Here is an 18,535-nt window from a genome sequence, read left to right as displayed (position 1 = left end):
ACGCGTGGGTCGGCCTTCAGACACGCACAGGGAGGAAGGAAGAAGAGGAAAAAGAAGAGAGAGAGGGAGAAAGAGGACAGACTGTCTCAAACGCCGAGGCGGAGACCAGAGAAGGCAAGGAGAAGAAGGCAATGAGAAGGCAAGGAGAAAAAGGCAATGAGAAGGCAAGGAGAAGGCAAGGAGAAAATGGCAATGAGAAGGCAAGGAGAAAATGGCAATGAGAAGGCAAGGAGAAAAAGGCAATGAGAAGGCAAGGAGAAAAAGGCAATGAGAAGGCAAGGAGAAAAAGGCAATGAGAAGGCAAGGAGAAAAAGGCAATGAGAAGGCAAGGAGAAGTCAAGGGAAAGAGTAAGGAAGACAGTGAGGTGGAGAAGAGCAAAGAAAGGGACCAACAAAAGGAAGGAAGAAACGAGAAGTTTAAAACCAAAAAGACCACGATTATAGGTCGTGAAGATCGTCCGTCTCCGGACGCAGGCGCTAACTACCCCCGTGAGGGGGATGGACTCCTTTTAGTCGCCTCTTACGACAGGCAGGAATACCTCGGGCCTATTCTAATCCCCGGACCCGCAGGGGGGGGAGCCCGGCTGTGTTGACATGCCCACCTTGGTTGGCCAGCCAGTTTTCTTAAGAAAAAGGCAGGTCTTGTTGTGATTGAGGTTACATTCACAGTCAAGCTGTCAAAATGTCTCAAAATGCAGATTAATGTCTCATCGCCTGAGTCATGGTTGCAGAGCTGCTAGCATGGTATAAGTGTTGAACTTGCAGGTGTCAGCAAGTGTTTGGATATCAGTATGGTGCCCTGGCTAGTGCCCATGCCACCTGTCACTCAAATTGGTGCAATTGTGCCAGGACTGATACATTTAGAAATTATAAATTTCTTTGTTAGAGAACCTGTGGTTCACTCATTAGATGCTAATGGTGATACAATACAATGGAACTAATGTAGGAAAGATATAAAACAGTTAAAGGATGACTTTGAAGTACAGAGGGATACACGAAGGTTTTGAGATGGTACTGCATATCCCATCCCTTTATATAACATTCCTTCACATCTGCCCAATTTGCTTCCCTACAACTTAACATGTATGTAACGTCTCAGTGAAGGGTCCATGAAAACTTGTTGACTAAAACTATTCCTAGGGATGGTTGTTTTCAGCTTTGATGTGAGAGAGAAATCACAAATGGCCAGATTTCAACCAAGGATATAAAAGTGTATCAGCACTGCAGTCCTTAAGAAACCCTGGTTTTGCTACAATCTTAGTATAGATTTCAGAGAGAGAATTTACATTAAGTCTGATTTGGAGAACAGCACAACTGAGGATCATATTAACAAATTTGAGAAATGTCGTAAATGATATTTTATTAGCATGACTAGTTCCTGAGACTACTGCTCCATCAGGTGCTACAGAGGTGGGACAGATGGACCAGTAAATTGGAATACTGTGATTAAACGGTCCACCCATCCCAAACCCATTACTTCACATACAGTGTGATGTGTAGCACCTGATGATGGAGCAACATTCCCTGAAACTAGCCATGCTAATGAAACATCATTTACAAATGAAGTACAATATTGGGATTAAATGGCATGCCCACCTCACACCTATGACTTGACATATCACATGATGATGGAGATACAGTCTCTGAAACTATTTGTGCTAATAAAACATCATTTACAACTGAAGCGGACTTCTCAATCTTATCAGAAAGAGAGTTAAACCATTATATGTCTCCAAGTGGATCACTTTGTGCAGAAGTGAGAATCACAGAAATGCAAGAGCAGTTTTGTAAAACAAATCTACAAAAGCACTTAAAATTGAAATCACATTTATTATGAACACTAATAGTAGAACTGAACTCCTTGGCAGACAGTGCTGCAATTTATACGAACTTTGTATATTCCAGAATATACAAGCGTTACAAATATATTTCAAGAACCTTCCAGAAATGATAAATTCATTGGACCAAGTACAGTACCCTGGTTCTTGATCTTCTCAATGCTTGTCTGTATGGTAGCACTGGCAGATCCCCGCATTCTAGCCACGCTGTCAAATCTCTTCATCACGATGAGCACTGAAGCTTCAGGTTCATCAAGTGGGTGTTAGTTTCCTTGAACAAGAAGCTTCCATCATTGATCTGCACCTCGGGATTGTAGTAGGACTTCATATGGAGGACAAAAATGATGTCTCTTTGCTTTTGACTTCCTGATGAAGGGTCATAATTCTTGACTTTGTATGTGATATCCAATGAGCAACAAAGGAGATGATACATCCCAGAGTAGTGGTTTAGTAACTTTCCTAATAGTCCCACTTTCTGCACAGGTGTAAAAATCCAAGAAAAGAGTCCCAGGCTGTATCTCACTGCCCAGTGCCAGGCATTATAAAGCACTTGGTCTTTATCGTGAGAGTCCATGGTCCATACACAAGAAAGCTGTATTGATTATGAGGTGTTTCACCTAGTCATCCTGAGTATCAGAGGGTTGAAATGGAAACAGAATATTCATTGTCATTGTCATTTCAAATTTGTGAGTTTGGAGTAGGAAAAATGGATCTAATACTGTAGTGTCTTGCTTTGCTGTGTTGTATGCAAATACCACAACAGGCAGTATTGTATCCCGATCAGTCTCTAAGACATCAAGGTATACCAAGAGTACATCTGTGAATTTCTTATTAAAGCGTTATGCGAGACCATTCATCTATGTGTGATAGGCAGTTGTCATCCTGTGGGTAATATCACGACATGAAATTACCACTGACAGTCTCAAATGGAAAACTTTTCCTTTATCAGATGAGTCTAGGGATGCTTCTTGTTTCAAAATGACGAACTCTGCAGTTTCCGAAGCTTCAGCAGTTGCCACAGCTTTCGTGACAGCATAGCAGGTGAAGTAGTCAGTGCACACTATTATCCACTGATTCCTGTTTGTTGACTTTTGGAACCTCCCAAAGAGATCAGTTCAAGTACAGTGAAATGGTGCTGCTACAGGCATAATTGGGCAGCTGCTCATGAGGTAATTGTGGCACCTGCTTCCAACAAAGTTATTCCTTACAGTGGCTCACACAGAGTTTAATGGACCACTAGAGACCTGGTCAGTGATACCTGTGTCTGATTCTGTCTAGAGTCTTCATTAATCCTAGGTGATCAGATGTTGGAGCATTGTGGAAATACTTCAAAACAGCTGGCTGTAGATGTGCTGGGATGATGAAAAATTATCTCCACCTCCTTGGATCACAGTTCCTATTACACACTGTTCTGTTTATTAATTGGAATTCTCCTTTGATTGGTTCCTCCTCTTTCAAGACTTCTATAGTTTTCAGTAGTACTGGATTTTCCATCTGTCTAGCAGCAATGTCATTTAATGCAGAGATGACTGAGATTTCATTCATGCTTCTGTATTCTGCCAAAGGATTCCTTGAAAGGCAGTCAGCATCCTCACATTTGCATCTGCTTTTCTACAACACTGTGATGTTATACTCCTGAAGCCTCAGTGCCTGTCTTGTCAGTCGACCCAACAGATCCTTAAGGCTAGTCAGTCAGCATAGAGAATCGTGGTCCATCACTACAGGTAATACTTTGTCAAATAGATATGGCAGGAAATGCAGGACATTCCTTTGGGTTGTAGACTAGTTCATCTCAGATTGCAGATGTGTAAGTTATCACCTTCTCAGCCCCTTCCTGAATTTTCACTGAACTGGACCTATCCCATAACCAACAGCATTGGTGCGAAGTTCTGTCTCAGTATTATAGTCATAGAAGACTATGACTGGAGAAGATGTTAGTGCCTCCTTAAGGACAAGGAAAGAACTTTCTTGCAACATGTTCCAGAATAATTTGGCATCTTTCTCCAGTAGTTCTTGCAAGGGACATGCCTTGGCAAAAAGTCCTTGATTATCAACAGTAGCATGAGCACTTTCTGAGAAAACTTCTCACATCACAAATGTGCTGAGTAGATGGAAAATCTGTAATGCTATTATTTTCTCTGGATCAGGATGGACTCCATTGCCAATCACTAGATGCCACAAGATTTTTAATTCTGGGGCAGCGAAAAGGCGGTTTTTTGGATTCAGGCAGAGGCCTGCGATCTCACTTCACCATGGCTTACATGGTCTTCAAGCAGTCATGTGATGACCTTAAAAGTCTTAAAAAATAATGTCCACTGTCATCCAAACAGTAAAGAAACATTGTCCATTTATAGTGTCAAAGTAGGTTGTCCGTCATATGTTCCTAGTTGGCTGGATCATTACACAGTTCAAATGGCATACCTTTCAACTCAGAGAGACCACCAGGAGTTATTTAACAGTCTTATCCCTGTCAGCCTCATCAACTTCAATTTGCTAGTAGCCTCTGTGCATGGCCACAGTTGACAAATACTTTGCTCCTCTCAAGCACTCTAATGTGTCATCAATACACAGCAATGATAGACATATTTTTCCCAGATTTTGTTCAGTCTTCAGTAGTTGATGCAGACATCCCATGTGCTATCTGTCTCCTCCACAAGGATCAGAAGAGAGAACTGATGATTCTTTGAAGGTTAAATGATGTCATCTTGCAGCAACTTCTCCATCTCTTCCTGGATTATCTGCTGTTCAGCCAGTGACACACACTATGAGCACTGGATAATTGGTGGATCATTCCCAGTGTTGATACAGTGTTTTTCCATGGGGCACTTGGTCTGTCTTTCCTCTACTGTGGATTTGATAGCATCCAAAAACTGATGCAGAATGGCTAACATGATGTTTCTCTGTCAGGCCAGAGCCACTGCCAGTTCGACAGTAGCTTCCTCCCCTGAACTGTCTGCCGTGGTAGAGGAGCACGATTGCTCATTGATGACAGTAAGCTGCTCTTCTCAGGCTGTTTTTACTGCCCCTATGCAAATACCTTTAGAAATGAGTTGTGGTTGCTCATGACAATTAGCGAGCCAAAATCCTCCTCGAACACCTACAATTTTTATGATTGTCACTGGAACATACATTTCTTTTATGAGCCTGAGTAGCATTTACAAACATCAAAACCTTCCCAATTTCACTGAGTATCTAGACTGACGGCGAACTCGTCTCATTGATGTCAGTGGGATAACAACATCTTCAACAGCAAACCACCACCCAGGGCAATATTTGTTGTGTGTACTGCTTGTGATTCCTGCAAGAAGTCCCATCTGAGTATAACATTGTGACTACTTTCTGTTAAAATAGAAAGTTTGAAAGGCTGTGTTCTGTCACTGATAGTTATTCTCTCAATACATGTTTCTGTTGGCTGGACGTTTTTCTGATTTGCTACCTCCAGCGAAATCACTTTCATATCATGGGACGGTCTTCTTTAGCTGGGGATAATGCACATTATAAAAAGGAGCCACTCAGTTGAATAGCATCCAGACAGACTGGCCATCATTGATGACATCAGTGAGATTTCCTGTTGTCTTGATAACTGTCACCCATGGAGTATTTTCAACTGTGGCAGTCTCACCTCTGCAGGTGGTCACCTCAATTAGTTTTCCTGACTGTAATCATCTTCAACTGACTGGTTACAATATGACTGGTTACAATATGACTGTTGTGACAGTTGACATGTTGCAGCATAATAAACATCAAATACTCATCTTCATTTACAAACTGGCATGTTAGCATGTCATCCTCCATCTCGTTAATGTCTGTTCTTGTGCAAGGTGTTAAACTTGGAAGAGTTGGTTGTAATTGCACAGGCAGATTCTGTGTTGTAGTTTGATAGTGATGGCAGCCTAAGTCCAAATTGGCAAAGTCCATTCTTCATGGCATGTTTGATTGGTGCTGGAGATTGGTGTCAATCATCAATAAACCTGTTCTTCAACATGATCTATTACCTCCTGACATATGGGGCCAACATTCATGGCTGCTATCTCTCATGTTCTCCATACAACAGTTCTGGCTACCATAAAATTATGTCTACCTTCTCTTACAAACTAGCATTTGAGAGAAATGAGATAATGATGGTCTTCCACAACTGCCACAGGCACCACATTCAGGAGTCAATCATACCTTTTTCATCTGACTATATTCTGTTGCATTTCCTCAATTTCCTGGTATCGCTTGATGATTTTTTCTGTTCTTGTGCCATCCTTTATCAAAAGAGATGTGTAGATGCCTTCTGCAACTCCTTCCATACAATAACAATTTTTCCAGCTTCTGTCAGATTTGGATTCACAATCTTGCAACGACCCAAAACATTCTACATGTACGATTGTGTCTTTTCCCCATGATGTTGGGCACTGTTGTTCTAGTAAATGGACTTCCTGTTGATTGTTGCTTAGTACTTTTTTCCCCATTTTGACTGGAAATTGTTCCAGTTATAGGCCTTCTCTTTGTTGTCCTTCAACCATTGCCAGGCTACGCAGTCCAAGCAGAAGTATACATTTTCCAAACATATTTTTTCGCACCAGTTGTATTTGATGACTTGGTCATACCCTTTCAACCATTTCGTCAGTTGCTACCAACATTTCTGGAAGATACTAATGGATGCCTACTATGCCGATGACTTGGAATCCACTGGTCTCCTGAATATACAGACCTTCACAAAAATGTACTGCTTGTATTACAGTTCCTGTTCATGTAGGCGGCAGCTTTTGTATTGTCTAACTGGAGTCAGAGTGATGTAGATGTTTTGGAATACACAATGTCTCCACCAAACAGCACCATGCTGTAACTAAACTCAAGTCTGAATCCGAAACAAGGGTTGTCAATGAAATACAACACAGCACTGAGCAAGTTTATTACGAACACCAACATACAGACAGAGCAGAACTGAACTCTTGAACAGAGAGGGCTGCTGTTTATAGAATCATTGAATATTTCAGAATATACAGGCGTTAAAAACATAATGTATTTCAAGAGCCTTCCAGGAATGATAAATACTGAGTAACTGCTACTGGTACTCAGTTTTGAACTAACAACCCGCCAGCCAGCAACGCTAACCACTACACCACACTGCATCTATCACAGCTCGCAGCTGTATCAGTATCTCAAATTCTAGCCAGATAAGTATAAGATAATACAAATAGGACAACCTGCCACACAATTGACTGCCACGTAATCTGACTCAGCAAACCTCCATGAGCTGATATTGTAGAAAATAATGTCTGTCCAGCTGACTTGCGTACAGCTGGTCTTGAATCAACACACAGATCACCTGTAAGAAAACACAAAGTAAATACATTAAAAATATCATTACACACAGTTAAGAATTTGAAGCTTTGTCCATTTTATTCCAAATTCAAAATAAAACATAAAAGATACAAGCCTGCAAAATTAAGATTTGTACTAGAGATATCAAACAGCAGACAGAATAAATAAATGTGAGATTGAATTGGTTTTTTAAAACATCACTGCTACTAACTGAAATTTCTACATTCATATCAGGCTTCACGCTAAATAAGGTATATAACGTGGTGTAATGTTTCCATTTGTAGCCATATATAAAACAAACCAACAAATTATTCCATCACACAAATTAGAAGTAGATCTCTGGTTTACAATACTTTGTATTGAGCTTATTACAGCACAGATTTACTTATAAACCTGTAACATTATTGGAGTTCTGCGAGCCAAACATCTGGATGAGCTCAGTGGCACATTAGCTTAGTTTTTGTCCTGTTCACTCCTGCAGTAGAAATTTCCACTGTGCCACAAAAGTGCCTCATACAGTGAGGTGTGTGGAACACAAGAGGGAGCTATCCTGGGGTAGCTTCTGATTGTGTAGAATATTCAACAAGAAATAAAAATGATTAAAAAAAAAGTAATGAAAGTAAATGAGATATGATAAGGAAAAATATTGTGATGTGTGCAGTACAGCATTGTCAATAACTATATGTATGTAGAAAAAATCATGGCCAACAAAGTAATTGTAAATTAACTACAAAGTGTTCAAACAGATGAGAGGACCCACCTACAGGGAAGATTTTCCCCTAGCTGAAACACAAATCATCAACCAGTGGCAGAAGAGTGAAAGAAGATAAGAAGACCTTGATGGAGACAGATGCATCACTCACGATGCAGTGGTGTGGGCAGGAGAAGAGTTTAATTTCATTTGAAACAATGTGAGTGAGCACAACACTCTAAGTGAAGGCAATGTAATCCAAATCAGTTGACGTGCACTTATATTGATAGTTTGTGAAAGTTCATTCTTAGTGGTGTGTAATTCAATAACTGGAAGCCATGTTATTTATTACACACAGTCGCTCAAAAAGTTTCAAGGCCCTTATCGACCATATGCCTGTTCTACAAACCTCTTCCATTTCCTTCTGTTGAGTGCACTGTTTGTCGATTCAGTGTCCGTGTTCATCCTAGTTGTGTCCTCCCAGATGTTATCTCTCCACCTATTTCTGGGTCTTCTTCTTCCTCTTGTTCCATCTATTGTCCTTCCACGTGTATTTTAGGTAGTCTGTTTTCTGTCATTCTTGCTATATGGCCTGCCGAGTTCAACTTTCTCTTCTTTAGCACATCAACGATGTTACAGTGTTTGTACAGCTCTCTTAATTCTTCATTGTTTCTTATCCACCATTACATGTTATCTTCAATTACACACAATAGTACAGATAATTAAGGCTATATGGGTTTACCATTATGAATGGCTGCTGCTGTGATATCTACATTTACATACGCCACAAGCCACTGTATGGTGTGTGGTGGATGATACCATGTACGACTATTAGTCATTTCCTTTTCTGTTCCACCTGCAAATAGAACAAGGGAAAAACTACTGTCTATATGCCTCCACCCAAGCCCTAATGTCTCTAATCTTATTTTCATGGTCCTTACACCGCTTTCCCTCGGGTGATTCCCATATGAGTTCCTGAAGCATCTCTGTAGTACATGCATGTTGTTCAAACCTACTGGTAACAAATCTAGCAGCCTGCCTCTAAACTGCTTCAATATCTTCCTTTAATCCACCCTCGTGCAGATCACAAACACTTGAACAGCACTCAACAGTGGGTTGCACTAGTGTTTATATGCGATCTCTTTTACAGATGAACCACACTTTCCTAGAATTCGCCCAGTAAACCGAAGTCGACCATCCATCTGCCCAACTACAGTCCTTACACACTCATTCCATTTCATACTGCTTTGCAATGTTACACGTAGATATTTAATTGATGTGACTGTATCAAACAGCACACTACTAATACTGTATTCGAACATTATGGGTTTGTTTTTCCTACTCATCTCCATAAACTTACATTCTTGTACATGTAGAGCTAGCTACCATTCATTAAACCAACTATAAATTTTGCCCAAGTCATCTTTTATCCTCCTACAGTCAGTCAATGATGACACCTTCCCATACACCACAGAATCATCAGCAAATAGCCACAGGCTGCTGCTTACCCTGTCTGCCAGATTATTTATGTATATAGAAAAATAACAGCAGTCCTATAACACTTCCCATGGGCACTCCTGACCTCATCTCTGATGAACACTCACCACTGAGGAGAATACACCGAGTTCTGCTACTTAAGAAATCTTCAAACCACTCGCATACCTGGGAACCTATTCCATATGTTTGTACCTTCTTTAACAGTCAGCAGAATAGCGCAGTGTCAATCGCTTTAGGGAAATTTAGGAACATGAAATGTTGGTCTTCATCAATGGTTCACAAAATCTCATGTGAGAAAAGGGTAAGTGTGTTTTGCACGAGTGATGCTTTCTAAAAGCACGCTGATTTGTGGACACAGGATTTTCCCTCTCAAGGAAATTTGCTATATTTGAACTGAGAGTATGTTCTAGGATTCTGCAGCAAACTGGTGTTAAAGATAATGCTCTGTAATTTTATGAGTCCATTCTTTTACCTTTCTTATATACAGGAGTCACCCACACCTTTTTCCAGTTGCTTGGGACTTTGTGCTGGGCGAGAGATTTGCACAGTAAGGGGTCAATACTGTAGAATCCTCTTTGTAAAATCGAACTGGGATTTCATCATGACCTGATGACTTATTTATTTTCAACTCTTTCAGTTGTTTCTGTACACCAGTGATGCTTATTACTATGTCCTCCATACAGGTGTCTGTGTGATGGTCAAACAATGTTATGTTTGTACGATTTCTTAAATGCGAAATTGAGAACTTTGGCTTTACTTTTGCTATGCGGTAGTGCCGCACCGGACTGGTCAGTAAGTGAGTGGATAGAAGCATTATGCTCACTTAGCAATTTTACGCAAGACGAGAATTTTCTCAGGTTCTCGGCAAGATCTACTGCTAAGGCATGACAGTGGTAACTGTTGTAAGCTACATGCATGTATCTTTTTATAGACATTAAATTTTTATTAACTTTTGACTGTTACCATTTGTGCATTCCCTTTTGAACCGAGAGTGCAACAGCCTTTGCTTCCTTGGATTTTTTGAATTTCATTGTTAAACCCTGGTGGGTCTTTCCCATCCTTAACCCACCTTCTCAGCACATATTCCTCCAGAGTATGATTTACAATCTGTTTAAAGTATGACCATAATTCCTCTATGTCCATCGTATTGGAACTAAATGATGTCAATTCCTTGTTGAAATGGGATGCTAACAAATGGCTATCTGCTTTTTCGAGCAGAAATACTCTCCTAGCCTTCTTAACTGATTTATTAACTTCAGTAAGCCCTCTAGTGAAAGACTTGTCAATGTTGCAAGTTGAATTCAGCCTCAGGGAAAAAAGTATCTGACCAGAGTCAATATGTTTCCAATACTCCTTATTCCACCGACAAAAGGATTATACTGCACCACAACTATTTGTGCAACACCCATCCAAGTCATGAAGAGAATTGTGAAAGTCCTCCAAGTATTAAAGCAATGTCAAATTGTTCATTAATACTGGCTTAAATGTAGAGGATTTAAAAAGAATAAGAAGATTTCATTTCACAAATTAGTCCCTTCCTTGTTGCATTCTTTTCCTTATTACTGTAAGTTCTCCCGTCACCTTCACCAGTAACATTACAAGATGCCAAGTTTGTTTTGTTTGCAGATGATACAACCATTGCAATAAATAGCAAATCAAGTGTAGTCTTAGAAAGATCATTTAATGAAATTTTCATGGACATTAGTAAATGGTTCCTAACCAATTCTTTGTCACTAAACTTTGAAAAAAACACTACATTCTGTTCAGAACTTTTAAGAGGTTTCCCAACAGCATAGGCCCAAAGTACGATGACAAATGGATAGAAGGTGTGGACAGTGTTAATTTCTTGGGATTACAGCTTGATTATAAATTCAACTGGGAGGAGCACACCACATAAGTGCTGAAGCAACTAAACAAATTTCTGTTTTCAACGTGAATGTTGTCATTCCATAATGTCATATCTTTATTTTCCGGGTTAATTCATCAAGCCAAGCTAAAGTTTTCCAGGCACAAAAATGTGTAATAAGAATTATTTGTGGTGTGAACTCAAGAACATCCTGAAGAGGCTTGTTTAGGGAACTAGGAATATTAACTACTGCTTCCCAATACATTTATCCCTTAAAGAACTTTGTCATTAAAAATATATTTTGTTTTCTAGCACCAGCTCAGTTCATGGAATCAGAACTAGAAATAAGAATAAGATATGAAGTCACTTATTTTGGTCCAAAAAAGTGTTCATTATTCTCCTCAGTATGGATCAATTGGAACAAAAAGAACATCTAATTAATTTAATCTGTATGTCAGCATTGGCAATAGAATTTCAGTGCTAAAGTACCGTTACTGAATAGGACAGAATAGTTAATTATTTTGCTTAAGATAAGCTACAATCATACTGTACACTGGAAAATGATAATTGCAGTTGAGGGAAAATTTACTTGTATAAATGGCTCATTCGGTAACAGTAAATTCTAGTACTGGAAAGTGTAAATGACAACAACCATCAGAAGTAAAAAAATGTACCATGATTAATACTGAGCAAAAGATTCATTTTAACAGTTAATATTATTCATGGGACATACTGTTGAGTGTGTTAATTATTTAGACTGTGTTGTTGAAAGTCAAAGTAACTGTACTGAAAAAGTACAGCCACAAGCTGAGTGAGAGTATCTGTGAAACATTATGGACAGTAGTATGTTGGTACTAACAACATTTTGCTTTTGTGGGATTACATTGTATTTCGGCATTTTGTACTAACAACGTCTAGGGTGAGGGATTTGGAGGAAAAAAAAAGAGAGAAGAAGAAGAAGAAGAAGAAGAAGAAGAAGAAGATGATGAAGATTTCAGTACCCGTAGCGTTGTGGTTCTGTTTCAAGCAGCATGTGAATAGAAGGCTGCACGAATGATATGAGCACAGCTCATAGATAGCACAATTGGATAGTGGTACCAACCAACTCTTTGACGAAGAAGTAAGAGTGTGGAGGATGTAGAAGAAAATACACTCGTAGCGAGGCACGAAGTCTCAGTCCCTATCATATAGCCAACTATTTTTTGGAGACATGAAAGTTGATAGTATGCTATTGACATGGTCATAACTACATCTCAGTTTAGTAGTTGTTCCACGAGTGATAGATGGGTCACATCTACCACGAAATATATAGAAGTGTGATAATCATTATTTGGAACATATTCAGATAATCTGCTGCCAGCAGTGCACATCACAAGATAATATCAAAAAATTCTTATCATCTGAACATCCCATCCATCCATCAACAGGATTACTTTGCAATGCTAGTTGCCTTTTGATGTATATTTCAACTGGCATCCTTGTGGTATATTTCAATCATATTTTGTGCTAGTTTCATTACAATGTGTACCATTCTGAGTATCAATTTTCATATGGCTGACTTGTAAGTACAGAAGGTTTGCAATAAGATTTTGTTTGAAGCCAAAGAAAACTGCAGCTAACCCCGAAAAGTTAGAGGAAGCAACTAGTGAGTAAGCTTTGAGCCAAGTAAGAACAGTTTAGTGGTTAAAGCATTTCATATGTGTTTATATCTGTGGAGGAGTTGTAAGGGGTCAACTGCCCCTTATGTATTGAGAACAATATATCTTTGCCTCACACAGGTCGCAGTAGGTACTATTGATAGTCGAGTGCCCAGTACGCCAGAGAGTAGCCAGTGTTGAGAGTCCGAGCAAGTAAATTGTTGGCTGCTAAGTGAGCAGGGCAGATTTCAGCAAGAGGGCCGACCATGTTTACAATGTTTAACAGCTGTGGGCCTGACCTCTAGCGAATACGTAAATGGCGTTAACTGAGTAATTTGTTTGATGTATGTAAGTGTTCATTTGTGTACCAGGATTACGCAACAACCACGTCAGACACCACGATTTGGATTGCAGTGAGGACTGTGTATTCAGCGCCACACGAATAATATTGGTGTGTGACGACATCAACAGGCGACCTGTGATGAGTTAACCATTATTACTTTGTCCAAAAAAGGGAGTAATTGCCTCATTTGTGCTGTTTAGACAAAAGATATAGGACATTAACAACAAAGTATGTATCGATTATTGCTACCTGACATCCTAATTAGCTTTGTTGGATTTGGTATGAAACAACTCCCGTGCAAACGTTAACCAATCAGCCTTTATCAGCTGCGCATGGTCAAACTATTTTGAACTGTTAGGCTATAATCCTAGTCTATAACGGAGGGTTTAATAGGGAGTGTTCCAGAGTGATGGTACTGGATCCTACAGCTGGCATGTACAGCACTACAAACAACTGTGAAAGCACAAGAATTGATCTCCGAGGACAGGACACAGACCATGCATTATTTTTGTGATATCAATGGCCAGTCACACAAAAAACAGTGTAAAGGATGACCAGAATTCAAGATAACTGGTAGTGAAGTTTGTTCCTCATATTTAGAACTAAATTAATGAAATTATTGATTCAGTTTAGCAAAGCAATAAAAAGTTTGGGATCATCCAATTATCTTCTTAACCACAGAAGATTCTGTCCTCTCTGCTACTGAAAAAAATGTTCCAAGTTCACAGAAACATAAACACAATGTTTACTTTTTTTTAATGAATACAATTGTCCATAAAGAATTTGTTTCAACTGATCAGGGTGTTGAATAGAAAGACTCCTTCAATATTTTGAGAAGGCTGTAGGAAAATTTTAAGTTAAAATGGCTTGCCAGGCGAAAAACTAGGAGTTGCAGAATGCACACATCACAAGTCACTGTGAGGGACTACTTACTGGAGAACCACTGGTCTTCTCCCCTTCTCTGCCTCACTCCACCCAGGTAACTATCTAATCACTTAAAATTTTTCTCTCTTCCTTAAAAAGTCAATTGAATACATGACAATTTAACACCATCAAAGAGACTGAAGTTGAATAAGTTGAGTGACATCTTCCCCCTTCCTTGTCCAAAAATGAAGTAAATTATTATATATTTATTGTTCTTTTATTATTATCTTCATTATATAGTTCAGAAGTTCCACATTTTACTGTTCTATTTTGTTTTCTTTTAGTAGGTTCTATGCATGTTGAAGGTATACTGAAATATTGTGCCTCTTGATAAAAATAATAAAACAGGAAATGATTAGCAGACAATTTTGTGACAAAACTGCCTCTTGAAATAGCACTATGTTAACTGCAGCCTTTGTACAGATGGACAAATGTAGACAGGAGGCACCTCTGTCAGCAGCTGCTACAGTCACTAAAGTCAGATTGGCCAACTGGCAAAAAGATTGCTGACCACAGTCATCATATATCTCCAAAACACTATTGCTGCTCAACAGCTACAACGCAATTCAGAACTCAGTGGACCTGTGAATTATCATCATCTTTGTGTTTTTAAGCTTTGTATTCACTTTGTTAGACAATTTTGTAACTTTGAGTTGTAATATTGTGGCAATTCAAGGTATCAAGAAGCAATATAATTTGTTAGACTTGTGAAATGTTTATGCTTGCTTTAGAGCGCAACAGCATAACTGGTGACACACAGTTTCGTTAGAGTGAGAGAGACCATGAACTTCACTGTAACTTAACTGCTTTGCACTACCCATGCAAATTGACAGCATGTCTAGCAGCTGCTGGAGAGTTAACAGATATGCAATTATAAGATACGTTTTTTACTATACAGGCAGAGCAACTGCTATTTTCCAATGTTTCTCAGAACATTTAACACAGCATATTCTGTTCTGCGTAAATTACGTGGAAATTATTGACATATGCAAGACAAAAGAAAAACCCCCAACAGTTTCTCAGTATTTTTTTTTTTAATTTAATAGAAAAATAATGATCTGCGGACAGGCATGACTTGTTTGGCAGAGATAGAATCTCTCTGGCATATTTTTGCTAATTTCAAGGCAATAAGGCAATAAAACAGTTGCTCATCTGTACAAACAAAGAAGAATAGTGTTGTTTCCTGGGAAAAATTATGCAATAGGTCAGATTCATGTGATGTGGCCACAACTGTAGTTCATCCATTAAAGAACAAGGTCCTGTTCATGTAATTGCCACACTGTTATGCTTATGTGTAACTGAAGGAGCACGTGAATGATTTTTGGTGAACTCTGCACATGAACACACATTTATTTTCACAACTCTCATCTCCCACAGAGTGGGGACAATTTAAGTGCACCACAATGACAGTTGCTCAGAATCAATAATCACTTTGAACTCCAAGGTGCAGACAAATGCAATGTATCTATTACCAAATTAAGTAGAATATCCTGTCCACTGCAGATGAAATATTCTATGTTAGGTACAGTATTTACAGCAATGGGCACATACTCTACTCATCAGGGGCTATCACTACAGCATCCTCAACAGACCCACTTGTAACATTAACTCATCTTGCAACACAGCAACTTAAAACTCACTGATGGCCTTTGTTTCTCCAGAGGAATACATGACCGTCATATATGCCACTAATCAGATGTCTGCAGCTGGCATTTATGCTCACTCAAATTGCTCAGTGCATGTCGTTCCACAATAATCTAGGCAGACATCAGTGTAGCTACTTTGGACACAGGGAACAACTGCATTCGACAACCTTCATACTTATTGGCTGCAGGATCACAGTGTGTGAAAGTAAGACTAAGGACAGCGTGAAAGCAAAGTTTAGCAGTCTTTGAGAAAAATTTTCATTAGTGACTGATAATGCTGGAAATCATGTTAGCTCTTTGTGCCCTGGCAGGTACTCTGTTCTCCTGTCTCACAGTACCACTATGATGCATCTGAAGACAGAAGTCTGCACAACACACCAAAGATTAAGTTCTGAAGTGTTACTAGTTTCTCCGAAAGATGTGGTAACTAAATAGCACACTGAAATGTATGCCATAGATCTTCATCCATTTACATTAATATCAGATGGGGGATTCACCCTTTAAGTCAGGTGCTTGGTTCAGAATAGGTCATTCAACGACAGTGGCACAACACATCGAAAGACAAGCCAATGAAATATGGGTGATTATGATACACAGCCAAAGTCATGAATGCTTGTACATGTAAACAGATATGTGGACTGATCCATATTGGGAAAGGTGCAACTTATCTATTACTGCACACACTTGTTGATCAAGATCGCACACAGTGAAATGTGGTATTGGTGAAACTCACTATTCCGAGAAGAAAACATCCCAGGAATTTATTAAGAACTACACTGCAGAAACATTTAATTTACAAGTAAATCCCAGCACCTTGATAAAATTTCATTTGTCACTGGTCAAGAAGTTAATATGTGCAAGGCACTGCAATCCTTGTGGCAATAGGTGTGTGTTAGATAGGATTTGAACAGTCCTGAAACACATTTTTCAATTATGGTCATTTGAAAAATGAGGCTGCAGTGGTTTATTCCGTGATTTATGCTGCCTATCAAACTGCCCATTTCATAACAAAAACTGGTGACATGAATTCTTTACAAACAAGATTTAAACAAAAACAGGAGACCAGGTCGAACATCTTGTTTCGATAGGTAGTTTGTAATCACACAGTACAATAAAATCATGGAAGTACTTCCAGAGAAAGGTGCATCTGAAAAACTTACTGGTTATAACAATGACACTGCGAAAGAACTCATGACTTTTTAGAGGTATTCAATGATGCAACAAAAATGCTCAAAGGTGAGTAGTATTCTATAATTCAGTTTGTTTCATTATGGATGCATAAAATTAAGTCGCTGCTTGCAGGGTCTAAGAGAGAGAGGTACATTTCATTCAATTACTGCAGATACAGTTTTCTCGTGTAATACATGCTGAATCTCCAGCAAATGCAAATTGCACTTTGTTGCAAAGTTGTAGTTTCAGTATCACTGGCATCTACAGTACAACTGTCTTACCATTGTATGTTAATCATAGATACGGTTCTTGTTGTGATAACCATTGTTGTCTTCAGTCCAAAGACTGATTTGATGCAGTTCCACACAGAAGTCTACCCTGTAAAAGCCTCTTCATCCCTGAATAACTACTGCAAATTGTGTGACAAATTTCTTTTCTCCCCAATTTGATACAGTACTTCATCAGTTAATGGAACTACCAGTCTAATCTTCAGCATTCTTCTATACCACCACATTTCAAAAGCATCTATTCTTTCCTGTCTGAACTATGTATCATCCAACTTTCACTCCTGTACACAGTTAAATTCCAAACAAATACATTCAGAAATGACTTCCCAAAATTTAGATTTATATTAGATGTTAACAAGCTCCCCTATTTCAGAAATGCTTTTCTTGCTCTTGCCCGTCTGCATTTTATATCCTCATTACTTAAGCCATAATCAGTCATTTTGCTGCCCAAATAGTTAAATTCATCTACTGCTTTCAGAGTGTCATTCCCAATCTAATTTCGTAAGCATTAATCAACTTAATTCAACTATATTCCATTACCTTTGTACTCCTTTTCAAGACACTATCCATTCGATTCAACTGCTCTTGCAAGACAGAAGCACAAGGTCATCAGCAAACCTCAAACTTTTCATTTCTTCTGCCTGCACTTTAATTTCCTTTCCTAATTTCTTCTTGGTTTCCCTTTACTGCTTTCTCAATGTGCAGATTGAATAACACCAGGGTCAGACTATAAACCTTATTCCACTCCTTTCTCAACCACTGATTTTCTTTCATCTCCTTTGACTCTTGTGATTGCAGTCTAGTTTCTGTGCAAATTGTACATAACTTTTTGCTTCCTCTATCTTTTCTTTGCTACCTTGAAAATTCCAGAGTGTTCATTATTATAACAAGTTACAATAGTATGAATGAAAAGTATTTACAATAGAAAATTTCTATATGATCAATATAAGGTTTCCAGGTTGAACACAATAAGAAGTACACCAATAATTATATTCACAACAGTAAATTTCTGTATGATCGATATACGGTTTTCAGGTAGAACTTTTTTTTTAACTTTTGGTAACATAAAATTCCTGTGTGTTGTCCATTCAACACTGTCAAAAGCTTTCTCTAAGTTTACAAACGCTATAAATATAGGTTTGCCCTTTCTTCATCCCATGTTCTAAAGTAAGATGTACAGTTGGCATTGCCTCATGTGTTCCTACATTTCTCCAGAACCAAAACTGATCTTCCCTGATGTCAGCTTCTACCACTTTTTTCCAATATTTTGCAAATAGTGTCAGTATTGTGCAACCATTACTTATTAATCTGATGGCTTGGTATTATTCACATCTGTCACCACC

At 38.8% G+C, this 18,535-nt stretch overlaps 1 protein-coding gene across 2 annotated transcripts in view; it reads right to left on the bottom strand.

The window, feature by feature from the left end:
- LOC126183231 (protein MON2 homolog) overlaps positions 1 to 18,535 on the bottom strand; it is a 222,524-nt gene that overhangs the window by 91,154 nt on the left and 112,835 nt on the right. For both annotated transcript variants that reach the window (XM_049925015.1, XM_049925016.1), the window contains exon 18: positions 7,034 to 7,155. In XM_049925015.1, the coding sequence (XP_049780972.1) occupies positions 7,034 to 7,155 (122 nt within the window). The remainder of the gene's footprint in view (positions 1 to 7,033; positions 7,156 to 18,535) is intronic.

This window comes from Schistocerca cancellata, chromosome 4 (assembly GCF_023864275.1).
Source record: "Schistocerca cancellata isolate TAMUIC-IGC-003103 chromosome 4, iqSchCanc2.1, whole genome shotgun sequence".
Classification (NCBI taxonomy): Eukaryota; Metazoa; Arthropoda; class Insecta; order Orthoptera; family Acrididae; genus Schistocerca; species Schistocerca cancellata.
The sequence above is the reverse complement of the archived record's forward strand: the minus strand, read 5'-3'. Positions and strand labels throughout refer to the sequence as shown.